This window comes from Acanthaster planci, linkage group LG08 (genome assembly GCF_054643075.1).
Source record: "Acanthaster planci isolate LZ-2023a linkage group LG08, COTS_SCS, whole genome shotgun sequence".
Lineage (NCBI taxonomy): Eukaryota > Metazoa > Echinodermata > Asteroidea > Valvatida > Acanthasteridae > Acanthaster > Acanthaster planci.
In genome coordinates, this window is record NC_141784.1 from 16,399,251 (window position 1) to 16,423,539 (window position 24,289).

Below are 24,289 nucleotides of genomic sequence, written 5' to 3' on the forward strand. Positions count from 1 at the left end.
AGGCCAGAGTCTCTTCTCCCTGCGGACTAGGAAATCAAGGGGATTTCATAGAAACAAGGCGGAAAAGTTGGTGCGACATGACGACATAACCGGTCTTTAGAAGCTGGCTGTGTGTGGGCTGGTTGGACCGAGGTTTAATACGTCAAAACCCACAGAGGAATTCGTTGTGGATGAGTTCAGGGTCAACGTTCACGTTACCCAGAACATCGCGTTCATCTCTGATGACAAAGACAATTTGCCATTTGCAAATCAAAATCAGCAAACTGCAAATCAAGAACGTTCTGCATTGGGCGTATGTCTGTATGGATTCCGACGTGAACAGTCGAGGCCTTTTATAACCCAGCAACTGCACCTCTGATCCATTTGTTCCCGTCGCTTTTACAGGGCACTTTGATTGGCTACTATAACTTGGGTTGCACAACATAGTTTCTTAGAATCCTTGAAGAGTTTATTTGAACAATAACACGGATCAACGACTCAGTTTGCTTCATGATGCGTGCTCAGAGAATATACTTGTGCTGATTAAAGAAATAATTTACTTATGAGACTTTGTGACAGCTGTAGTTTCTTCACAAAACCCATCCCAGGGCACAGGGGACGAGAGAACGCCTCCTGGGATCGACACAGTGCACTAAGTGCGATGGCGCACTTGCACACTTGCACTGCGAACGTTAAGCAAAAGAGCTCGTCTGTTATGAACAAGGACGTACAGTAATTAAAAGAAACTACACCACTCATTCATTGTTTGGTTCTTTGGTTTCACTACAGAAACACCCATCTATATGATTATGGAGCCAAACGTTGGGGTTATTTCATTTGTCCTAAATCTTAATGGTTCCAGGATCAAGGAAGAGCTGAAGGTACAAATAGTCCCTCAGTGAACAACTCGATTTCCTGTCGAACGGAATTTACTTTCAAATTGAAGCCATACAGTTGCCAAGCCAAGCAATTAATGCCATATGCATGAGGAATATGTTCGGGAAATTCTGTGATTTTGCTTGAAATCCAATACATGTTCCATGAACTTTGTCCCGTAGGCGATGCAGTTTAAAGGTGTTTTGGAAAATGAGGAGTTTGTTTCACTTAAAAAGACTTTTGTCAAGAAGTTAACCTTCGAGATGACATTTCCATCTAAAGGGGCCTTTCCATATGAACGTGTTGGTCCGCTCCATATAAGCCTCCATTTGCTGTGTTTCTCTCATGGAGAACCAACACAATTTACAAAAACAGACCTCGATGCGAGCTTGAAACGTGTCTCTCGAAAAGCGCGTTTAATGTGTCATGTGTCCAACCTTGTCTGCATCAGGCTGACTTGGATTTAAAAGAGATCTGTGAACCGCAGAGGGCATGACATAAGATTAACGAACGAGACTCCAACTATTATTTGGACGATTCAAAGTATACATTCGTATGAAAATGAGAATGTGTTATGTTACACCCACATTGGCCAAAGCAACTGTTTGATGATTAACCTGTTCAGTAGTTATTACTGACAGTATTTTGAACATTTTGAATGCTTAAAGCATGAACCTCCAGACAACAACTCTTTGGTGCAAGCTGATATGTGAGAATTTCCCCGCAAGTGTACCCCTTTCTTCTCGGTTGGAATGTAAGGAGAATCTATGAGCCGAGAATGGAATGGATCAGTCGACCTAAACCAGTTACCGTGACGCATTGAGAGAAGGCGATGAGAGGAAAGATAACCTTGTATAGTGATTGGCTTTTCCCCTCTCTCTCGACTTAGTCCCTACTTCCCATTCGGGCAGCGTGTCAAGGACCCCTCACTCTGCCGGAGAGACTAGTCACTCAGGAACAGGTTTACGGTGTTTGGATTCCTCTAGCCCCAATGATCAAATCATCGTGGAGACAAGCTACTTGGGTATGCAGTGCACACTGCGCAAGGCACCGGTGGCATCGTTAAAATGACATTTCGTCCAAGACGAGGAATTAGCGGGCGCTGTTTTCTACGAAGCGATTTTTACATGGATTGAAGAATAATGCGAAAGACGAAAAGTAGTCTACCTCAGGCCTCACGACTGGCGCACCATCACGTTCAAGACGACCGACGAAACACTGGTGATAAAAAAAGTTTGTGATGGAATCTGTTGTATGATCGTGCACCGCATGGGTTGATTTAGATTTAGCACTATGATTTCCTGATGACATTTGGTCTAACCATGCCAGGGACGGATCCAGATTTTTTTTTGGCTGGGGCTTTGGGAATTCTTTGTTACTATACATGTATTTGTTGCCGTTGGCAGTTGATCTCTCTGGTTAGCCCGTACACGAAAATAAGACCCCTACATATCCTTTTTCTGGGTTCTTTCAACCCCCCCAGGCGGAGGGGGGGGTATAGACCCCAAACCCCTTCCCTGGATCTGTGCCTGTATGCCCGGTATGAACCAGCCCTGTTACAGTATAGCCTGCACGTGATGGTCTATTGCCAGTGCGCATTGAATTCTTTTTCCAGTCCTGAAACTGTTTAGTACCCTCACTTCATAAATTTGATGAAACCATGTCCGCTTTTGTAATGAATATCCTTGCTATTTCTTCAGTTCCAAAGGGTTGTTGCCAAAACCTTTTTTTTTCTAATCTAGTTAAATTTTTTGTCCCCAAACAAGACCCAATTCGTTCAAACATGTTCCAACTTTGCAAGTGTTCATGCTGAATGCTGTTAGTATGGTGTTCTAGAGCCGACAAAACTGCTTCGCGTCGTACCGTCGCCCGGACGCCACGACGTCTCGCCAGGACGGCTCCGTCCCATATTGCCGTTGCCTCCTTCTCATTACATTTATGTTGTATTTAATGCGTTGCGTCGTCTTGCCGTTGAGTCGTGCTATCAAAAATGGCTGGTGATTATCACGGCCAATAGAGGGCGTGTGTCACAAGTCATGGAAAAAAAGTGCGAGCGTAGGTCCTTCAAGACGGATCATGTGATGGTATCTGTTGGTATGGAACTTAGCTCCGTCTCTAAGGACGCCCACTATTTCCACCGGTAATGAGGCGACGACGGGAGTACGATGCGACGGCATGACGCAACGGCTAAAGGGCACAACACGACGGTACGACGCAGTGCATTAAACACGGCATAAAAGTAATGAGAAAGGAGGCGATGCCACGAACGACGGCATGAAGTGACGCAGTCGTCGTGGCGTCGTCGTGTCGTCGCGTCGGGGCGACGGGACGACACAACGCAATTTTGCCATCTGTAGAACACCATATGTTAGTTTTCCCAGCATTTCGTTATAGACCTGCGTGCTGAGTTATAGTTCAGCCTACTTCTGACTTTCATTGTCTATTTCGTGCGCCCAGCATATCTCCGTCCAGTATTTGTGAGTGCAAAGTGGGACGTGTTTCTAGCATAAAATCAAACTTAGGAAGAGACCAGTGCGGTTGAGTCATCAAGCACTGGGATTTCCGTCTTCCAAAAGGAATAATTAATCACTTAAGTTTATACACAATGATCAAAACATACAGCAAAGAAGCTAAGATGTGTGTATCATGTGCATAACTTGCTTCACATTGCTATTGATTGTGGCTCTTTAAATCGCACATAGTTACTGCAGAGGGAGGTGTTCGTGTTTGTTGAGCTACTTATACAGTCTATTATGTTGTAGCATTATAGAGGAGCTAATTCATAGTGTTAAGTCTTGTGAAATCGACAGCTGCACTCTTTTGGGGGATTATGGTATTTAAGTCTATTTTGAATAATTTCAAAAGACTTCAGAATACCACGTTACTGCGTTTACCTTTGCAATTCTTAATATAAGTCTCCATGACCTTTCCCAAACCCACAACGGATGTGTCGAGGATGAAAATTCGAATAATAAAATCTACTCATCCATTCGGCCGAGTCAATTCTGAACCACGTATAGATACAACGTGTTCATCAAAACCTCAGATTGAACTTCTCGTCCTTCCTGAATAGATACCAGCATGTTACCAAAACTAATTATCTGTGTTTTGATTGTGATAATTGCCGTTTCTGGACAACGTACCTGCCATGTCGATCGGAAGCTTGTTACAGTGGTAGTGTTTTACGCGAGGTGCAATCACAATGTGGTTCACTAAAAATGGAAAATTTGAACATTGGAAAAGTACATTATTTTAAAAGTTGGACTGAGACTCCAGCTTTCCTGCATAGGACGTAAATTCAGTTTCAGTTGGTGGAATGGCTTTTTGGTGGGACAGGATAAGGTGAGTGGTTCAAAAAGGATATTTCATTTCACACCGAGCGGCAGCGGTTATATCTATCTTGTTCTTGCAATAACTTTTCCACCATTTTGTCGTATACGGTGCCATTCCTAATTATCAATTAACAATCTGTTAATAGGTTGAACATACCCTATAATACTCGTCATCTGTTGCCCAGTTTAAATTATAAATAGTAAGCTGTCCTTTGGTACGTTTATATATCCGAATTACGTTGTTAGCAATTTTTCTGTACATTCACATAGAATCTTATTGTTATTACGAACGTCATATATTGTACAGAGACTCATTTTGTACATGAACAGGTTTTTATTTGTGGATTTACGAAGATGTTGTTTTCGGACAAAACAATTATATTTGTGGAAGCATCGTAGAGGAGGTTGAAGGAGGCTGCTTACAATGCTGAGGGAGCCTACCTACGCTTTTCGTTAGTAATGATATTGACACGTTTAATTTTTATTTCATGTGTCTATACATATTATTTCTTCACCTGATGACACAGTACAATCATGGTTGCTACAAGAGTAATCTGTAATGGCACGCACCTTCCTTATATGTGCAACGCTTTTACATTCTAATGTAGTCACAGTTGGCAGGATGGCAGGTAAAAACATATTTGTTTCAGCAATTATGTTTTTGCACGCAAGATTACTTAGAATAACATTCTTTTGCCACAAAACATTACCTGCTACTTGCAATAACAGGAAACTCGAAAAAAATGGCGAAACTAGCTTTTTGAAAGTGGTTTTGTGCACCAAAATCAAAATTCAAAGTTATGTCAATTCATTTTACGGAGGAAAAGTGTACATTTACAAAGCTTTTCAAAGGGTTCTGTTGTTCTGTTGTAACACAAAAAATCACTTTACGGTCACAAAGTGTATCCGTTACAAAGACTCTCTGTTAATTACTGATACATGTTACAGAAAACGCAATACAGTTTTTAACAGTGTATGATTTTCATAGACGAATGTATCTGTCTTTTTGTATTCAGTTTCATTTCTACCCGTACCTTCTCTGCAAATTATCATCCGCCTCCAGCTTTTTTGTTTGTTTATCGCTCGACTCTGATCATTTAGTAACACAGCTACGTGCATTTACTGGTAGTAATTTCAAGAATGGATCGGTGAGCTGTGTTTTGCACAGGATTCATTGAAGTTACATTGGTTTCGTTTACTTTTCTTTATTTATTCATCATAGGGAATTATGTCTAACGTTCAGAGAAACAGAACCTGTTAAATTTTTAGTGATTGTCAGATTTTGCATTAGTCTGTATGATAGGAATATTGTGTAGCCTGTCGGGAGCAGCAGACATTTTAAATAATAGTAAGGGTCAAATTCTTCTAAGCTCGTGGGCTTTGGACAGAAGTCGTCATCGGTGTGCTTGCAAGGTCTCGCGTTTATTGCAATTAAGCTTAATATTTTAAAGGGTATACTCTCGCTATATAACCAACCAATATGCTTCCTAGTATCAGAACTTGTCTTATACGGTGAACGTGTGTAAACGATTTTATGGATAGTCTGTGCTTTGTGACGGCAAGCTATATAATTTGGAATTTCATTCGGAAATATCTGGGTGAATTTTGTCAGGATTGCAGAAAGAGAAATTTAAGGTTTAGGGCAGGAGAACAAATTGAGTATTTGTTGCCCCTGAGAGGATAAGGGAAGTGTTTTAAAGGCATTCTGAGTTGGAAATTCCAGTGACCCTAAAAATCCAGTTGTATGGAATGGAGGGAGATGTATCCCCTGTTTTAAGCTAACCCCAATCTGAAAAATGAGTTCACATATTCCGGATACCCACAGGTAGATTGTCTGTCCTTAAATGATACAGTGCATCCCATCGTACCCCATGAGATGCTCTTGTTTTGCCTCGGCCCCAGCAGATCTCTCTGCACAATAAGTAAAAAAAGAAGGCTTGTTACCCATAGGTACCTCAGTGTCTGTACTCTTTATTGTAAAAAAACCAGAAGAGTTGACCACCAAAGCAATATAAAAGGCTAGATGTAATACACATATGTGAACTTGACAGCCCGATCACAATAGGCATTTGATGCACAAAGGCTATGTACATCACCTTTGACGGAGCCAAATATGTGTCATGTTGCCAGAGTGGAATAGAAGCAATAGGATTAGAAACTGGAAATCCTTTAACCCTGCAGTCTTGGTTGACCACATTTAAATCGTGATCTGATTTCAAGCAAAAGAGCTTTGATATTTTTATTCAAATATTTGTCACAATCTTCTTACAATCTTCAGAAAATTCTGCAGCCAACTTAAAAACAATAAATGAAGTCATACACAAGATTTTACAAGTCCAGAAATAACATAATGGTGCTGCTATTGGATCCTCCTAGCTCCACCGCTTATGTCCTTGCTCCAGATCCTATTATAGTTGCTCTCACAACTAGTATGAGAATAAGCTGGAAAAGTAACAGACAGCAATCGTAAACGTACAGTAGAACTTTGGTCATTATGATTAAAAAAGTAAAAAAAAATCCAATTATTTTTACTGGTTGTCTGACCATGAAAACGTTATTACTTCTCTCCCACAGACATGCAATCTTCAGCTGACAGGGTACCAGTCGAAGTTATTCTTTTACACTGTGCATGTATTGCAGTTGACTATGAAGCCCCATTGGTGTCACTTTCCTTTTGCGATGTGTGTTTCGTGAGGAGGCATTTGTCTTTCATTAAGTAGCCAAAGCAAGATAATAAGTTGCCGAAGCAAGATAATAAGTTGCCAAAGCTTCAGCAACTTATTATCTTGCTTCAGCAACTTATTATCTTGCTTCAGCAATGAAAGACAAATGCCTCCTTACGAAACTCACATCACAAAGGGAAAGTGATACCAATGGGGCTTCATAGCTGATGGATGACGACAACTTGATAGATACATACAAATAAGCAACACTGTCGGGAGACTTCAGAGACGCTTGGTGGCAAATACTGCTCCCAACCAGTTAACTAATATTCACGTCTCGTATGAACAAAAAATGCATGCTCAAAAGGACGTAAAGAAAAGTGGACCTGTCACGTGGGACCTGTATGTTTGCAGTTACTGAGCATCTCCAAAGTCTTATGCCATGACAAGGCAGTGCGTTATGGGAAGCTGCATGAAAGTAAACCAGGACAGGGATACAGTCACAACTGTACATGTATATTGTTGATGTCTAGTAAATTTATCCCCTCCCCATTCCCCTCAGCTCCTTTTCCACCTCAAATTACAGAGACTAATAGTGATATATACATGTAACTGAAAAAACAATGGCGTGGCAAACACAAAAATTACTTAGAACATTTTATATTATACTGTCAGAAAATTCCTCGTTACATATTAAGTTGCAAAATATTTGTTCATGCATGAAAGTGTACAGAACAGTCTGCTACTTGTTTGCACTCTGATAAGCCGTATTCATGAGTGCAAGTCCCAGTTACGGCCGAGAAGTACACGTCAGCCTATGGAAGCCAGTGGCTAGAGAATGCACTTATTATTGTCATTTTTTAAATTCCTGTGTCACTTTTGAGGCACAATCAGTTGGTGCGAATGTGCACGGGTCTAGCATGAGTTTGATCGATGATGATTTTTTGGACGCCATTTTCCAACTTCAAGAGAGATTTAACGTCACTTAAAATGTCCATGAGACAGAACTACTAATTCAACTCAACTAAATAAGTAAAAAAGGGTACGAACGGTGGTTTTGAGCAGTTTCTTTTAGTTTAAAACAGCTACGCTTTAAAAATCACATTTTAAAAATAATTCCAAACACATTTCAAAGTTTCACCCAGCAATAACCCTTACTTTTATGGTCAAACCCTCACTGTGAATTGAATCGCACTTTTATAGCCATATCAACTTATGCGTAGTCTTAAAATAGTCGTTTACTTTCGCTTAGAACACGCGAACATAACAAGACCGGGGACAGACATTATTAATCGCGACACACAATTTGGTTGCGTGCATTCACCGCGTCCGCGCCAAACGTAGAAAGGGAATTGAAACACACCTAAAAATTCGCCTTTCTCTCATTACTAGAAAAAAGGGCTTGAGGGACGATCCCCTGGTTCCCCAGATCCACCCTGGTAGGTTGCGACGGGATATCTATACTGCATTATTTTAAGATATACTTAAAAAAAACCCGAGGTAGCTATGTGAAATGATGTCTTCAGCAACGGGCAAGTAGTTTAAAATAGCCACGACAACTCATAGTTAGTATAAACGCTTGTCTAAGCAGAATATCTGCATTAAAGAGTAGGTTATATCATCCACTGAAGGAAGGAAACTCTACCTCCTTCAAGTATTATCCGGCATGGTTAAAGGAACAGAGTAGGGTGAAAAGAATTCTTAAATATCGTGTCTGCAGTTTTCCTCTATAGGAGTTACTTAAGGTAGTCATCCCTTGCTTTTTCGTACACTTCATGAACTCAAAATTTTGATCACATTTGGTATGGGTCAAATGTTTGTAAACCTTGTGAACAGACCGGCGCTTGTTTTGTTTGGTTGATTACTATTATCAATACAGAAGGTAAGGTGTAACTGGCATGTAAAATAATTTTTTTCCCCTACTAATTCCCAAAATCTATCTTTTAGTGGAAATTTCCTGGTAAGTGAAAGTTAGCTCTCGGAACAGTTGTAATATCAGTTTTATAAGATATACGAAATTCCAGCGTCAGTTGAAGTTAAGTTCAATAGGAGGATATGAACAAATCGAGTGTGACCAAGTGTCGCTTCAAGTCGACACCCTACATTTTTTCTTGTCTTCGGTGCTTGCATACTGTGGGTGAGTCACTCACAAAGTCCGCCGGATAGCCGGTCTAGTGACCTCGGCAAAGGAGAGTGAGAGGGAAGGGACAAGTACAACGACATGACTAACGGGAGGGGTTCATTGCGAAGAAGGAAGCTATAGACCCCACGAGGTCAACGATTATGAAGTTGATTGGATTAGTTTGTCACCAGAACAGTTTAAGCTGTACACTGTAAACCCAAGTGTTTAACTTCTAAACATATTATTAAACGCAAATCCGTAACCATTTTTAAACATTTTGACACGTTTATAAATAAACACATACGACGTGTTTATTTGCTGAACATACTATTTTTATTCCCGCGTATGTCAGACACGAAATGAATGAAATCTTACACCAGCGCAAGTTTAATTCTTTTGTTATCGTACGGCCAGAGCAGTTTTGATTCCAGATCGATAACCAATAGCATTTTATCTAGGTGATAGTTTAGCATATCCACTGTCGAAGCGTAAACCATGTAATAAACGCAACGCATGTTTATGATAATATATGGATATGTTAAACATATGTTAGGTTTTTAAACGCTTCTTAATTTTAAACCCATTTGTGTGTTTATTACTTTAACGCCTAAACATTTGTAGGCCTAGAAGTTGTAATGCTTTTTAGACACTTTGACACGTTTATGAAGGATGCAGTATTTATTGATTACACATTAATGGATAACGATGATACACGTGCTCAAGTCATACGCAGTGACGTGAAATGGCAAGCCAACTGCTACACTAACACTGGAACAAAAATATTTAAATACTTTTAATAGGCCTTATGTTTTTCAGAAAATATCATCCATCCGAGATCCTGAAATATCTGCACGTTATACGCACGAAGCTGTGTAAGCAACGAATAATTGCAAATGATTAATCCGATAACTGACAATAGCCAGCAGACGTGCGGGGGACACGGAAAGACATCGCAGTGCGCATGTTCTTGCGTGTGCATACTGCGCATGTGCCGTGTCGTGTCTCAAGGGTCCAGTCCACTAATTCAAGCCCCATTGAAAACAGTGTAAAATCAGCACCGTTCAGGGCCCAATAGCATGCACGCCAACATCCCTGAGATTTCTGAAACACAAATGAAATTCTTGTCTGGTCACTTCTCTTTCAATTTCTTTTCAATTTTTTGTGGGTTGACCAATTACATTTTTCATTATTCCCACAAAACAAAATCACCCCCCAAAAAGTGATTTTTCCGAAGTCTGATTGCAGCCATTTTTCAAGTGGCAACCCTCAACTTTCTCGGGCACTTAGGACCATTTTTCAACCGTAGTTTTCAGCCCTTCTGCCCTCATATGAAAGCTCAAAGACCCAGGGAGTTGATCCTGGTGACGATTTACACAATCTCACCATTTTGGGGGCCAAACAATCTCCTTTTGCAAAAGATGCTGTGGGGGGGGGGTACTTTTAATGCTAATGAGCTGGTCAGAAATTCTCACTTGAATTAGTGGTCTGCACCCTTAAACGCTGGGCGGTACATACAACAATATTGATCTCCATTATAAAGACTGAATAGGGCATAGCTCATTGTCTGTAAATAGAACGCGTTGCCGAACAATTGCAGCGCAATATATATATATATATATGTATATTATGCATTTCTGTCAAAACTGATTATTAGTTCCCCCAAATAGTCGGTCTCTGGTCAGCAAGCGCGTCAATTTTGAATGTGCGGGTCCATTTTTCCCGTTTTTTTCTCAAAATTTTCAAAACAGTGCCCTCTATTTCCGCACCACCTGAATGTTCTCGAGTAGACTGATTCCCTGTCACAAGTTAGAAGGGCAATTGGTTCAAGGAACCAGACTAATTCGTGGGTAGCTTGTACCCGGTGATAGATCTGTTACGACTGCTTAATGTTGATGTCGAACACAAACAGTAGACCATGGGTCCATGGGCAGGTTACAAAGTTGCAGCCAGCTGACCAACAACAATGGCGGCATGACGTGCGACGCGCTACTGCTAGCCTTTGATTTGATTAAATATGCCACTCATTTCCGAGTCCGTTGCCAGTCTTAAAAAGCCTATCCCACCTCCACCCCCCCAAAAAAAACACGCATTGCTGTATCCATTCTGGAACTTGGGTCTGACCAGAGACCGAGTAATTTTTTTATTTTTTGGCCCTACTGACATAACCTTTTTCTCATGGGACAATGGCTATTAGCCCTCGGCCTCCCTCCTGAGAACAAACCAAAAATAAATAAAAATGCAAGAATATCATTTCTGAATTTAACTGACCATTTTCTTATTAATTAACCCACTCGATATCAACAATGTTAACCTGTTTTTTGTGTATGTGTGTTTGATTTTGTTTTTAATTTATATATTACACCTGTTGTCTACGGTCTCGCTTTAGCAATTTTTCACTTTGGGTCGGTTCAATTGTGATTTATTCAGTGTGTAAAAATTTGGGAACTCCACCAGTATGGTGTTCCATATGTGCCATCCGGCGTCGAATTTTTCAACCGGCGTCGCATTTTTCGACGGGCGTCGCATTTTTCAACCGGCGTCGCCTTTCAATGTGAATAAGCCATTAATCATCAATGGTCAACTTTGGTCCAGCCGGACCTGCCGTTGTTGACTTGGATGCTAAAAGTGTTCGGACATATTTTTAATAATTACGGAAACGGCTAAATTAGCATGTATGCGTCGATTAACTGTATGTAAATAAATTAACAGGCATTTAATGAACCCGATTACTCGTGGAAGTTCACCTCGCTCAATTTGGTTTCTCACTTCTGCAAAAAAATGTCCCCCTGCTGATGATTACTGGTTGCCACAAAAATCGAACCCAGTATGGTAGGCCCATTGTTCACTCTGGTTGGTATGGTACTTGCCATCTTGCACTGGCAGACATGCTTCCCGAGGGAGCGTTTATCGCAGTACGGTCTATCATTTCAAATGTAACTACTCTTGGCGAAGAAATGTCACGCACCATAACTTTGAGAAATTTTACTTTTTCTTGTTTAAAAGAAGTTGTAAGCGATTCAAAATCACGCAGAGTTTTCCGAAAACACTTTTTGAACCATGAAAATCTGTCCAGAGGAAGCCAAGAGTGATCTTATTTTTTCATTACAGGAGTAGAAAGGTATTTCACACGTTTGAAGTTGTTCAGGCAATGGTCCGTGGTTCAGGCATTCCCCCGGTGGAGGCCGTCTGGTCATGGGCTTGAGATCATTTATCTTTCTTTGTTGGGGGGGGGGCTTGTGTTTATTACTTAACGAAATGACTTTTCCCAAGGTCTTGAGGACTAAATGTGGATTTTGGTTTGAAAAGTGTCACTGTTTGAAAAGGCTGTTTCGTCGTAGCTGCTGAGCGCTGCTTCTTGATTGACCCTGGGGTTACACGTACATGTACATGCGTTTCTGTCTAATTTTCTTTGTTCTGTGAGAAATATTGCTGTACGTGTGAGAATCTCCACAACAGATAACTTCATTCTTTATTAGTCTAGTTTCGAGTGTTTTATAATAAGCTGGCGGTACCGGTGATGGACGAGATCCTGGCCTCCATAGGTCTTTCCGATGAAGTGATGAAAAAGGCGACGCCCGTCAAAAATGCGACGCCGGTTAAAAAAATGCGACGCCAGCTAAAAAATGCGACACCAGCTAAAAAATGCGACGCAAGTCAAAAAATGCGACGCCCGTTGAAAAATGCGACGCCGGTCGAAAAATGCGACGCCCGTTGAAAAATGCAACGCCCGGTCTAAAAATGCGACCAGATGGCACATATGGAACACCATAACCAGGACACACATTAGGTTTTGTCAGTAACATTATGATGTCCAAACTGTCCATGTGTTTTCCGTCTGGTTTCAATGAGCCAACACTGAAAAAATTCATCAATAAAATGAAAGTCTTAATTTTAATTTTACGCACTCGCAAGAAAAAAATGTACTAAATAAAATTCATTCATATATTGAGTAAATTTTATTAAAAAACCGGCATGCGGCATACGGAAGTGTGAGAATCTTTTCTGTGAGTACAAAGTGAGCACAGCTTTAAAATTCAGTTTTGGAAACCACTTTTGCCAATAAGTAACATTTCATACGGTCCTGACTTCAGTATAGGGAAGTCTCATAATACAGAGCCTGATAGGATAGATTGTCTAAACACGGTGTTTATTTTTGGTGTGATAATCAAGTGATAATCCATTCTGCATCCACGATTCTACGTTATATCAGCTTAAATTAACCACTTACAACAAGAGATTTGAATTTCGTCGGTACTAAAGAGTATTGGCGGAAAATAATGGAATTTACGTTTTAAGTTGCTGCAAACAGACGTTTAATGTCCCGATAATAAACACATAGGCCTATGGTAAACACGTTCACGCCTAAACGCACTGCGTGTTCAAATGTTTAATGTGTTTAGTTTATAAACGCTGTCGTCTTCAGGGGAACCTTTTTTTAAAGCGCGCACAGCCAGATCTTAGTTTGGACAAATGGAAAATAACCTTACAGCATATATACACCAAAGATGTACCGATCTTTACATGTTTGATGTACACATCGGTTTAACTATTAACGTCATAACTTCTGATCAAAATAATGTTGGGTTAACTGATGGTTAATTAGAAGTGGCAAACCACCCTTTTGTAATAACCTGCCTCGATTTAGTTTCCATAAACTTCCCAACTATTGTTTTTTCAACGTGTATAAAAATTGCATAGGGAGAGATAGACAGGATGTGCAGGCATTGTTCCCATTAATAAATTAATTGGTTGAAAGGCTTTCTAAAATGCACTCAAAAGCGGAATTTTAAATAAATTAGTAGAGAAAATGTTCAAATTTACATTGTGATGTATACAGAGGAAACTGTGATTGATGAAGAATTTAATAAATTACAACCTTTTATTGGATTGAGTCAATTGGTTTTAACTTGAGATGAGTTTCTGTGGTAATGAACACCTTTGTAGGCCTTGATATATACACTGTCTATCTTATAGTAGATTAACTCAACATTACTGTCGTTACTGAAGGACTTTCATTATCAAATAGCGCAACCCTTTGTATACATGTATATAATGATAACTTCAATGCATGTACGGCTTCAAATTTATTTATGCACTGTAATACCCTGTAAGTCTGTGCAATCAATTGAACTTATGACATTTGTCGATGTTACCAGAGCTTGGTCAGTGATCTTTGACTTTAAATGGGCGTGATGTTACTGCATTCAGAAAATTTGTTGTTTTCCTCAATTAAGCTATCAAAATGCCGCTCGACATTTGTAAAACTCATAATTTGGAAGTAACAGAGGCTTTATGGAAATCAAACTAATTATCGTTTTGAGACACTAAATCTTGCAGGGTAATTCTTTGTAAGTGAACACGGCGTTATATACCAATTCTCATGATTTCAAATGGACGACTCTCCTGACAGGACAAGCAGTTGCTGGTTTCGCTCAAGACATGGCCAAAATGCTTTATGAAAATGTTACATTTGTAGAACGGCAATAAAGAAAGCACAATTCATGACATCACTTTCACGTTGAGGGAGCCACAACGTACAAAACACGAAACTCAGACGTTAAACCGCTCAGACTGATGACACAAGGAGAGCATCCGACTTACGATTTGAAGATTTTCTTTCAATGACTGCAATTATAGAGCTTTGCTGCGGGGAACTGCAATGTCACAGCCGCCGCTGGATAACATCGAGTCTTTGGACAGTATCCCTTTGATCAGTTCTCAGGATTATGGTAAAAAAGAGGTTTGGGATTTATCACCGGTGGTTGTGAAATGCTCTTATCGGTGGATTATGTTTTGATATAATTATAGTGAGTTTTTCGTTGATGGGTTGAAGTATCGATTTTTCAGCAGTGGATTGCGGATTTTTCATGGGTGGGTTGATTTTTTTTAATTGAATAGTTGTGGTTTTAGAGATAGCCTTTGATACTGAGACTTTTACATGCTTTGACAGTCTTAATATTATTTCCATTGCTTGATGTGGACTTTTCATTTTCTGGGTTGTGGGTTTTTTGGTAGACTGTTTTGTTTCGCTTGTTTCATTGGTGCACTGTTTAGTGTCATTGAAGGATTTCGGGTTTTTTCATTGATTTTGTGGATTATGGACTTTTTATTGAGGGTTGTGTTTTTCGAGTTTTAAAGTGTCTCATGTTTGGATTTTCTTGGGGTGTATTTTCCATCGATGCATGCATTTATTCACTTAGGTTTGAAGCTCCAAATCTTGAGTTTTGTTATGGGAAGCCTAGAGACGCTTGATGACAACAAAAATACTTGTCTTTTTACCAGTTCTGAGCATGCGTGCGGTTGCTCAGAGCATGCGTGAAAAGTTCTGAGCACACGCAATATACCTGAAAAGGGCCCAGGAATGTCTGCTGCCACCAGAGTTTCAAAGTTTCCTATTGGGCAAGGTATGTGACTAAGGCTGAGTTCGGGCGGCTTGTTCCCGTATGTTAACGAACAGCTCGATTTGTTGTTCGTGGGTCGGCTGCTTGAACGCTGAGAACAAACCACCGGTTATCGCAAGCAACATGCAACGTGGCGGCGTCCATAATATACGTTATTCGAGAGTTAAGGTTTGGATGGGCTGAATTCTTTTCTATATAAACAGGAACGTTTATGTTTTTTTTTTTTTTTTTTTTTTTGTGTGTTACGGAAAATAATTAATGTTAATTTTGCAAAATTTCCCATTGTCTACATGGTCTATGTATTTGGGAGCCATCTCTCTACTTTTTGCAGCTGTTCAAAAATCAAAACCTCACAAGTTTTTCCGTGTGTTCCTGTAAAACCCTGACGATGAGGTGGTGTGTGATCCTGTTCCGAGAACAGTGTTCTAAAGTCGTGTTCCCGCTGTTCGAGCGCAAGAACAAGAAATCCGTGCCAAGAACACGGCGCCCGAACTCGACCTAGGCCTAAGGGTCCTTTACACAATTTGGTTAAGAGGGAGACTATGTACTTGCATACCCCAGTTACTTGAAATGAATCGTACGAAACTGATCTATCAGAGTTCGCAAGTTAGACATACCCCTCAGACAACCATATGGAATTTGTAGGTTGCGCATCCTGCGTCCATTTTGAGTATCATGTAAGGGGAGGCTTTGAGACGCTGGTGGCCTCAGACATACCTGTCGTCTTTCAAGGTATTGCGCGTGCTCAGAACTATGTACGCAAGCTAAGCTCAGAACAACGAGCGCATGCTCAGAACTGGTAAAAAGGAGCGTCAGTGTTGTGTCAGTCATCTCATTTCATCACATTTTCATTTGATTGGATTCGATTTGATTTATGTGTTATTTTATTGTTTAACAAAAGTACAGTGGTTTGCTTTTTTACTGGTTAATGTTTAAAGTAACCGATCTGGAAGAGTTTTCACTGACGTGGGCTGTTTGAAACCGAAATGGTTCTGTACTGTCAAAAGGTGCACTTGTCACATAATGACAGTCTAAAAACGTTTTTGACTCTTTGTAAACGAAGTTGACTTGAAAGATTTATTCTCGATTTACGTATCCTTTTGCCGCCTCCGTAACGTTATGATGAAAAAAAAACGATACTCTTAGTACACCCCCCCATAAAATACGTGTAGGAAGATGCTGATGACGCTTCGACTGCACTAAACGTCTGAGAGAATACACTGCAGTCTTTGCAGTCTTTGCTTTTGTAAAAATACATTTGTTGCATTGTCACCTTAATCTAAGCTAACACTTGAATGACGATTTGGAAATATTTTGAACTAATTTTGCCTAATATTGATTCAATAGCTGTTTACAATAATCGACTTCATCTCTATTTCAGGCTTTGTCTCCAAAATCAATCACCGATTGTAAGCCTGAACCATTCAAATGAAAATGGAGTACTGTAACATTTTGCTCTTTTGCATCTTGTTTGATGTTCCTGGGCATTAAAGGACTTACTATTGGGCTAACAACTTCAAAGTCAGGTGGTTTAAAAACGAAAAAAGAAAAAAAGATGATGCCCGAAGGGAGACGAAGTCAAGTATTGGAAAACGACCGTCCATGTCCCAATTTTGCTCTGAAATTCTCCAGCTCGTTGCAATCTGCCACTAGTACTCTGCCTGCTAACACGCAACTAAGGGTGAGCCTTCGAAAAGCGCCCTCTCCCCCCGTCCTTGTGTTAAATCTCTATTTATGGGCGCGTTTGGTCATTCTCCTTTTTGAAGTTCCGTACATTTATTTCGTTATGATAGTCTTTTTCCGAAAAATGAAAAAAGAGAAACATATAAACGTACCCATTTGCGCTAACCTTGGGAGTTTAATGGGATAAAGTATTTGTAAAATATTTCCTTCTTTGCAATTGAAAAAGTATCTATAAAAAAAGGCATCCAGCCATAGTGAACTCTAATCATTGTCTTGTAATCTAAATCAATTTATCACGCTTGTAAAAGACGCGATTTCTTTATATGAAAAGTCACGAAGATTCGAGGAGACATGTTTAGAGGAACATTCAGAGCCCTAGGAAAACTGTCCATTATTTCATTCCCGTTTTTATAGGTTTCCATTACGTTTGTAATGGGAATTCGCGTTGACGCCTACCATCAGTGGCGTAACCCAGGGCTGCACACATTTTTTCAAGGGGGCACCACATAGCTGTATAGCTATATAAACTCAACGGAGATTTCAAATGGGGGCACCCGGAGGAGGCACGGGCATCCTCTGGGGGCACGTACCCACCCTTCGTGCCCCTATAGTTACGCCTCTGCCTATCATTCAGTTCGCTTTTATTTTTTGCTCCATGCTTTTATACGATCATCATCAAGGTTTCCGACGTTGCAGATTACGCTGACAGATTGGACTGCTCCAGTGGGCCGCACTGCTTGTGAGGATCTTGGTATAAGTTGATTAAGTTAGTTCAGTGGGTGGTAATAATCTGGGCGCTTATCTCAATAATCTCATGGGTCCAAATTCTAGTATACGCCCCTAGCAAACGAAACGTTGTATGCACTGCACAGCGTGCAGGTCACTACGTGTTTGCTGTCGACGTGAGTTCAACTCTATTATGCCCTTGTAGCTGGGTACACTGGGTTGAGTTCCTACTCACGTCGCACCGAACGGCAGCAGTGTACTACACTTTGTGCCACTGGTAAGTGTATGGTCTACATTTTGTTTCTCCTTAGCATTGTGACTTATTTGGAGGAATAGATTAATTGTTTTTGTATTTTACTGGTGTCTTTCTCTTGTAGGAAGTGTTAAGAAAGTAACTGTCACAATGGGTATGGACGGGACGCTCGAGGTGGATAGGGAGACAGGCAAGCCCGTTCGCAAGGGCATGTACTGCAGCCATGCACAGATGCTGTTTGTGTTTATCACGGCATGCATTATCATCATTGGTGTGGGGCTGTTGGCCTACTACGTACCTGACAGGTGTGCGGATATCGAAGCCACTCAAGCACCTGTTGTGGGACAGAGTAGAGGGGAGTCACCCAGGGAAGAGGAAGAGACCCCCAATTTATCGGAGGAAGGAGGCGTTGGGGTGGAGGTGAACCGACAGCAGGCCGAAGAGTGGAAGGGCCGGCTGCCCTTGGACGTGATCCCCAAACGGTACAATGTGAGGCTGCAACCGTTCCTCACCACTGACGACGCCCAGGATTCGCTAATGGGCCGGAATTTCACCTTTGATGGGTTGGTGACCATCAAAGTGGAGTGCAATGAGCCCACTAACACTATCACCCTGCACACACTGGACCTGACGCTTCACAAGCCACCTAAAGTCACGTCGCTGAGCGGCGGCATGGATGCCCCGGACCTGTTCGAGAGTTACGAATTCGTGGTGGAGTACGACTTCCTCGTGATCACACTCAAAGAGAAACTTGCGAGTGGTCAGGATTACGAGATTAAACTGAATTACTCCGGGGAGCTCAATGACAAGCTTGCAGGATTCTACAGGAGCAAATACACTACAGCTGAAGGAGAAGAAAGGTGAGTCAGATAGATGGGGGGGGGTTGGAAGCCGGGAGTGGGGTAGCTGGATAGAAGTTTCCTAAATAGGTGAACATCTCGTTTCATTTTGCACCACCAAAGACCGCAGTGCCTTGTGAGCCGATGAAAACTACGAATTCAAAGAATAGTGCCACGAGTCACATGTTAATGTACACAGCCAAGTTAGCATTAATCGAGAAGGCTTATTGAAAATAAATTCCTCGAACCTCATATTCATAACCGATAACCAAAGAGGCTTCTTAGCAAATATTCCCTCAATATTCCCATAGGAACAAAGAGCCAAGAGGCGGCGTTGTTATCACTCGTTTGTACTGGAAACCTATAATGGATGATTTTGCTTTGCTTTGACTGACTTTCTTGAATACAGTGCTTTCTAGACATAATATAATACGTTATAGAATCACGCACCATGACCCGACATAAAGGTTATTCAAAATTTATGTCCGTGAATGGTTTGAGAGACTTCCGATATTATTCGCCAGCTCGTATAAGGCCTTAAGTTACTGTGTAGTGTTACTGAAGGGCAAAGTTTTCTTCGGGTGTTCCAGTTATTTTCTTTTGAAGAAAAAATGCCGTTTTAGATTATATAAAAAGAATGAATGTGTTTGATTTGAATTAAACCCTAGAAGGAAAACATACTGTGGGAAATTAAAGTGCGAAAAATTCATCTTTAGGCACTTTCCTCACGGCCTCGGGAACAACACGAGGGAAAACCTATGGGTGGGCAATAGGAGGTCGTCCTTCCTGTGGAGTTTTGCTACCCTTAACATTTAGGAGGTGAGGGTTTTACGCGAGTTTCGCTCACAGTCGAGTAAGGAGGTCAATTCAAGTCCAGCCCCGCCAGTGGAATAATGCATGCAATCCAATTTTCGCTGGAATTTAATCATGCTGTTTGCGGTTTTTTTGAAATTGTATTGATATGTCGTTGAGAGCAAAATTCTCAACTTTAATGCCATTCACTACAAGAGAACAGAGAGCTTTCAAGTGCAACAATTAATTCCAACTGCAGATGACAAATTTTGAATAAAACAACTAGGTTGACTCACTTGTAGGCATTATTAAGATCACTGATTGTATATATTTTTGTCAGTATAGGTTGACTCACTTGTACGTTTGACCAATTTTATATAGAGAAATAGAAAATATGACTGTTTGGAACTTGAAAACACTTAGGCTAAAACGTAATTCCAAGTTGTTACGGTACTATGCAATGTACATGTAATTTTGAAAGCAGTCCTGGTAACTTTACCTTTGTGTCGCATTCCATGTTGTGAATTTTCATGTTGGCATTTTAATGGAATTTCTGTGCTCTTTTGAATTTACGAGCAGAGGTTCTTGTAAAATTAAGGAAGAAACTTGAATGTGAAAGGCTTTTTTTAGAAGCTTTTTTCTTTAATGCTTTTTGCTGTTTAAGCACAAGACAGTAAGTGAGTGAGCATAGTTTTCTTACAGATATTTAGATCCAGCAAATGTGGATTCTTAAATTGAACAGAACGTTTCCATTCAATAACACTGTCTTCCTCAAAAAGCGATGTTTTCAATAAGATGAACAAAAGGCGTGTCAAATACATTGCGTGTAGTTTTCATTCATTTCAGCGGAGTAAAATGTTGCACAAAAGATGCTCTTAACTAAAATCTATGTCATTCACCAACTATGCCCGCAGAAAAGGGTTGCATCATTATTATTCATCCTGTCGAGGTAGATCTCTTAACTCAGGCCAGGGATCGGTGTCTGAAACTATTCCATTGCTGACGTATTGGTTCGAGTAACTAATAGATCATAGAAAAGGTCACCTCTCTGGCATCTGTAATGTACACAATACACATCACACACAGGTGTTCAAACAGTCCCCAAATCTGGTTTTCAAATAAATGAGAGGTATGATAGACATAACTTCCTAGCCTTGAAAGGTTGTGATCGCTGGCATCAGCAAAATCATTATTGATTGACCTGCTGTTACTACTTATATTTGCTTTGGACATCACAGGTAGTTTTATTGCCAAGATTACGTATAAGCCTATACACGGTACAAGGTCTGGAACAATGCGTGATTAGTATAAGGCACTGTTCACCAGGACATTTGTCATCATAACGCTTGAATTTTCCGGAATATCAGTATCAACTTAAATAGAAGTAACAGTATCCATGGGAAAAAAAACTTTTTGCACATAAATTGCCATTTCGTATGAAGATAAGTGTCAGGCAGTTCAGTCTAGAAATGTAGAGTTTTTGGAAAGACACACTTTACCTTAAAGGGTCATGTTTACGTCGCAACTTCACTGTACAGGTAAGATTTATGGGAGACTATTGGGAGTTGTAGAAATGGAGGCGACTGAATGCCGGTAACTTGAAACTTTGCAATGTGTATGTACATGTATGTTCGGGTTGCTGCTGAAGCAGTAGTCTGTTCAAGCAATTAGTGCTGCACCGTTTTGTAAGAAGGATTCATTGCAAGAGTTCGCCTGAAAAAGATTACAGCTGTGTGGCCAGATTTTTTTTCCACTCCATAAGTAGTAGCGTCACGGTGGCCAAGGGAGTGTGGGATGATGGATGCAGATGGGGGGAACTTACAGGCTGGCGAATTTAAGGGCAAAATCAAGACAATAAAAATAAATTATGAATTCCAAAACACTCATCGTGAAAACTATTTTAAGATTATTGAATACCATTTTCCCCCAAAACATTTACAAATTATCTTGTAAATCATTCCACACATTTAATGACAAACGTATTTACGGCCTGATTCTGTGATTTATCGGAATGTGAGGAAAGACAATCGACTGGCCTACGTTGTGATTACAAAAAGAAGGTAAAATAGACAATTTACAAGACCTAATTAATGCAATCAAATGACGGAAAAAGACTTCACACGACCAGGCCCATAGGCGAACAACGGAAATGAGGAAGAGGCTGGGACAAAATCGGGCCAGCAACTCGACCCAAAGCAACTTCACGATCAATTTTTGACTGCAGAATGTTGGGATGTTTGCGAGCAAATGCAGAATCACGAGCAGAGGTACTAACCCTGGGACCTGAATAGCCTAACCGGAAACCGCACAAAAAACCTTCTTGCAAAAAGTGGGAGTCCTGAGTATTAGGGTAAGCCCGTAAAAAAGGGAGTATACTACTTAGTTTTACTGGGGTTGAGAAAGAGAAATCTGGGCCACACACGATGAGAGTAGTTTCACTGCGCGTTGAGATTAGTTTCACACTGCGCGATGAGAGTACTTCACTGCCTGATGGGAGTTGTTTCAGTGCGCAATCGGAGAGTTGTTTTACTGCGCGATCAGAGTAGTTTCATTGCGCGACGAGAGTAGTTTCACTGCGCGATGAGAGTTGTTTCACTGCGCGATGAGAGTTGTTTCAGTGCACAATGAGACTTGTTTTACTGCGCGATCAGAGTAGTTTCACTGCGCGACGGTTGTTTCACTGCGCGATGAGAGTTGTTTCACTGCGCGATGAGAGTACTTCCCTGCGATGAGAATTGTTTGGCTTATCTGATAGTATAGGTCCCAATTTTCGTACTTTTGGGAATGATCAGAGGAGTTCACTAAGTTCATTTTAATGTAGCCTGAACGTTGACCTCTGAAACTAACCACTTCTGTAATCCTTGGGTTGGGAAATAATGTGCAAAGATTTTATTAAAAATTGGATTCTTATTAAAATTTTAGAACTTGTGGGCCTAATCATTTTCTTTCGTTTACGTCTTTAAAAATCACCTTAGAAATTGCCTTTGTAAATTATTTTTCTAGCATATTAAGAAATTGAAAAAAAAAAGGCCTGACCTGAAGAGAAATAGCTTGTCAGAAATTGACCTCTCATTTCTGTAAATCTCATTTACATCACAATCAGGTGACTCGTTGTATTCCCACACACATTAAATGTGACAAAACTATTTAGTGGCTGTCTTTAAGTAGAAGCTGAAATTTAAAAAAGAAAGGAAAGGAAAAGTTTAAGATCAAAAGTGCATTGAAGATCATTTTTAAAGTTATTTTTTCAGGTTCATATCACCGTCTGCTCGAGTCTTTATAATTTTAAGTTCTTCTCTCTCTATATATATATAAAAAAATCCAGACAAAAGCCGCGCGAAATTGAAAAGAAAATTGTCCCAGTGGTCATAAATTCGAATTTCCAGTAAAAATACGAGGCCATAATCTTCCTAGGCGTTACTAAGTGGCGCAATTTCTTTATATATTTCGGTGTTCTCTACGGTGTTCCTTACCAACACCTCGCCGCTGAACGACTCTTATTGCGTAGTGAAACAACTCTTACTGTGCAGTGCAGTGATATGCACAGGGTAATGTGGCTTGAATAGATATAGAACACCACAGTGGAGCAAATCACAAGTAATAAATAAGTGTCCTGCCATAAAATTCTAATACAGTGATCGAGGTGTCCTTTTTCATCGTTTTCTTATTAAAGATGAAAAGACCAATGGTTCTTCCAACATTCCTGAAAGATTAGTTCAAAGCTCCAAAATGCCGGCACATGTTTGGAAGAATTACAACATGGTTGGAATGAATCTGATTTTCAGGCAAACTTGAACTCTCATTCTGATTGGTCGACCCATGGCAGCAAACAATGTGATATATAATTTATTGTACGGTTCATAGTACTTTGATCTCCATTAGAAAGACTGGATAGGACACGGTGTCCTCCATCTCGTGCACGCACGCGTGTCATCGGTGAAGGTTTGAAAGTTTAAATTACGCTTGTCACACCAGACTGGCGCGCGCACGTCACGTAATGCTGCGCACGGGAAATTAGTCTGGCTGACGAGCTTGTTGCTTCAGGTTCTCTCTCTTTGTTAAGGAAAAATTGATGAAAAATTGTTCGGACTTGCGCAGCCCTCAGTCTGGATGTCGATAACCTCACAGCTGGACTTGCCCTTCAGTCGTAAGTCTCAGAAACAAACACTCGAGGACTGAGGCGTATTAATTCGGCAAAGACAAATAATTTGTGGAAGCCATGATGCTATGTTCGGAACACTGCCTACAAAAGTGCGCCCATGATGAGGCTCTGTCAGTCATAGGGTTTTGTTGAATTGGTCAATCTGTTATTATTTAATTTTTTATAATCAGTATTGTTGCTCATTTGAAACAAACTTTGAGTAAAGTTGTTTGATTTTGATTTCATGAGCAATGTTTCAAGTGTGGAGGATCAACTAAAATCAAAGTGGTCTTGTGGATGCACAATGTCTTAAATTTTGCCCACGTGAACATTTTTCGCTTGTTTGGTCCTTTTCGCCGATTACTATCCATGCTTTAAGTTGAATGTAACTTTTTAAGTAATTTACTGCTCTGTTTTTACTCTTTCAGAACTGTGTTATTTCAGTATACATTCATAGTCAAATCTGGAAAGACATATATTTA

The 24,289-nt window shown here is 40.4% G+C and overlaps 1 protein-coding gene across 7 annotated transcripts in view; it reads left to right on the forward strand.

The window, feature by feature from the left end:
* Positions 1-24,289, forward strand: part of LOC110986592 (aminopeptidase N-like) — a 93,496-nt gene that overhangs the window by 29,110 nt on the left and 40,097 nt on the right. For 3 of the 7 annotated variants that reach the window (XM_087139887.1, XM_087139888.1, XM_087139889.1), the window contains exon 2: positions 18,160-18,895. In XM_087139887.1, coding sequence (XP_086996013.1) covers positions 18,160-18,895 — 736 coding nt within the window. Of the gene's footprint in view, positions 1-4,051; positions 4,198-14,609; positions 14,702-17,903; positions 18,060-18,159; positions 18,896-24,289 lie in introns of those variants that run through there. The other 4 variants (XM_022248569.2, XM_022248571.2, XM_022248570.2 and 1 more) reach the window with 4 other exon arrangements.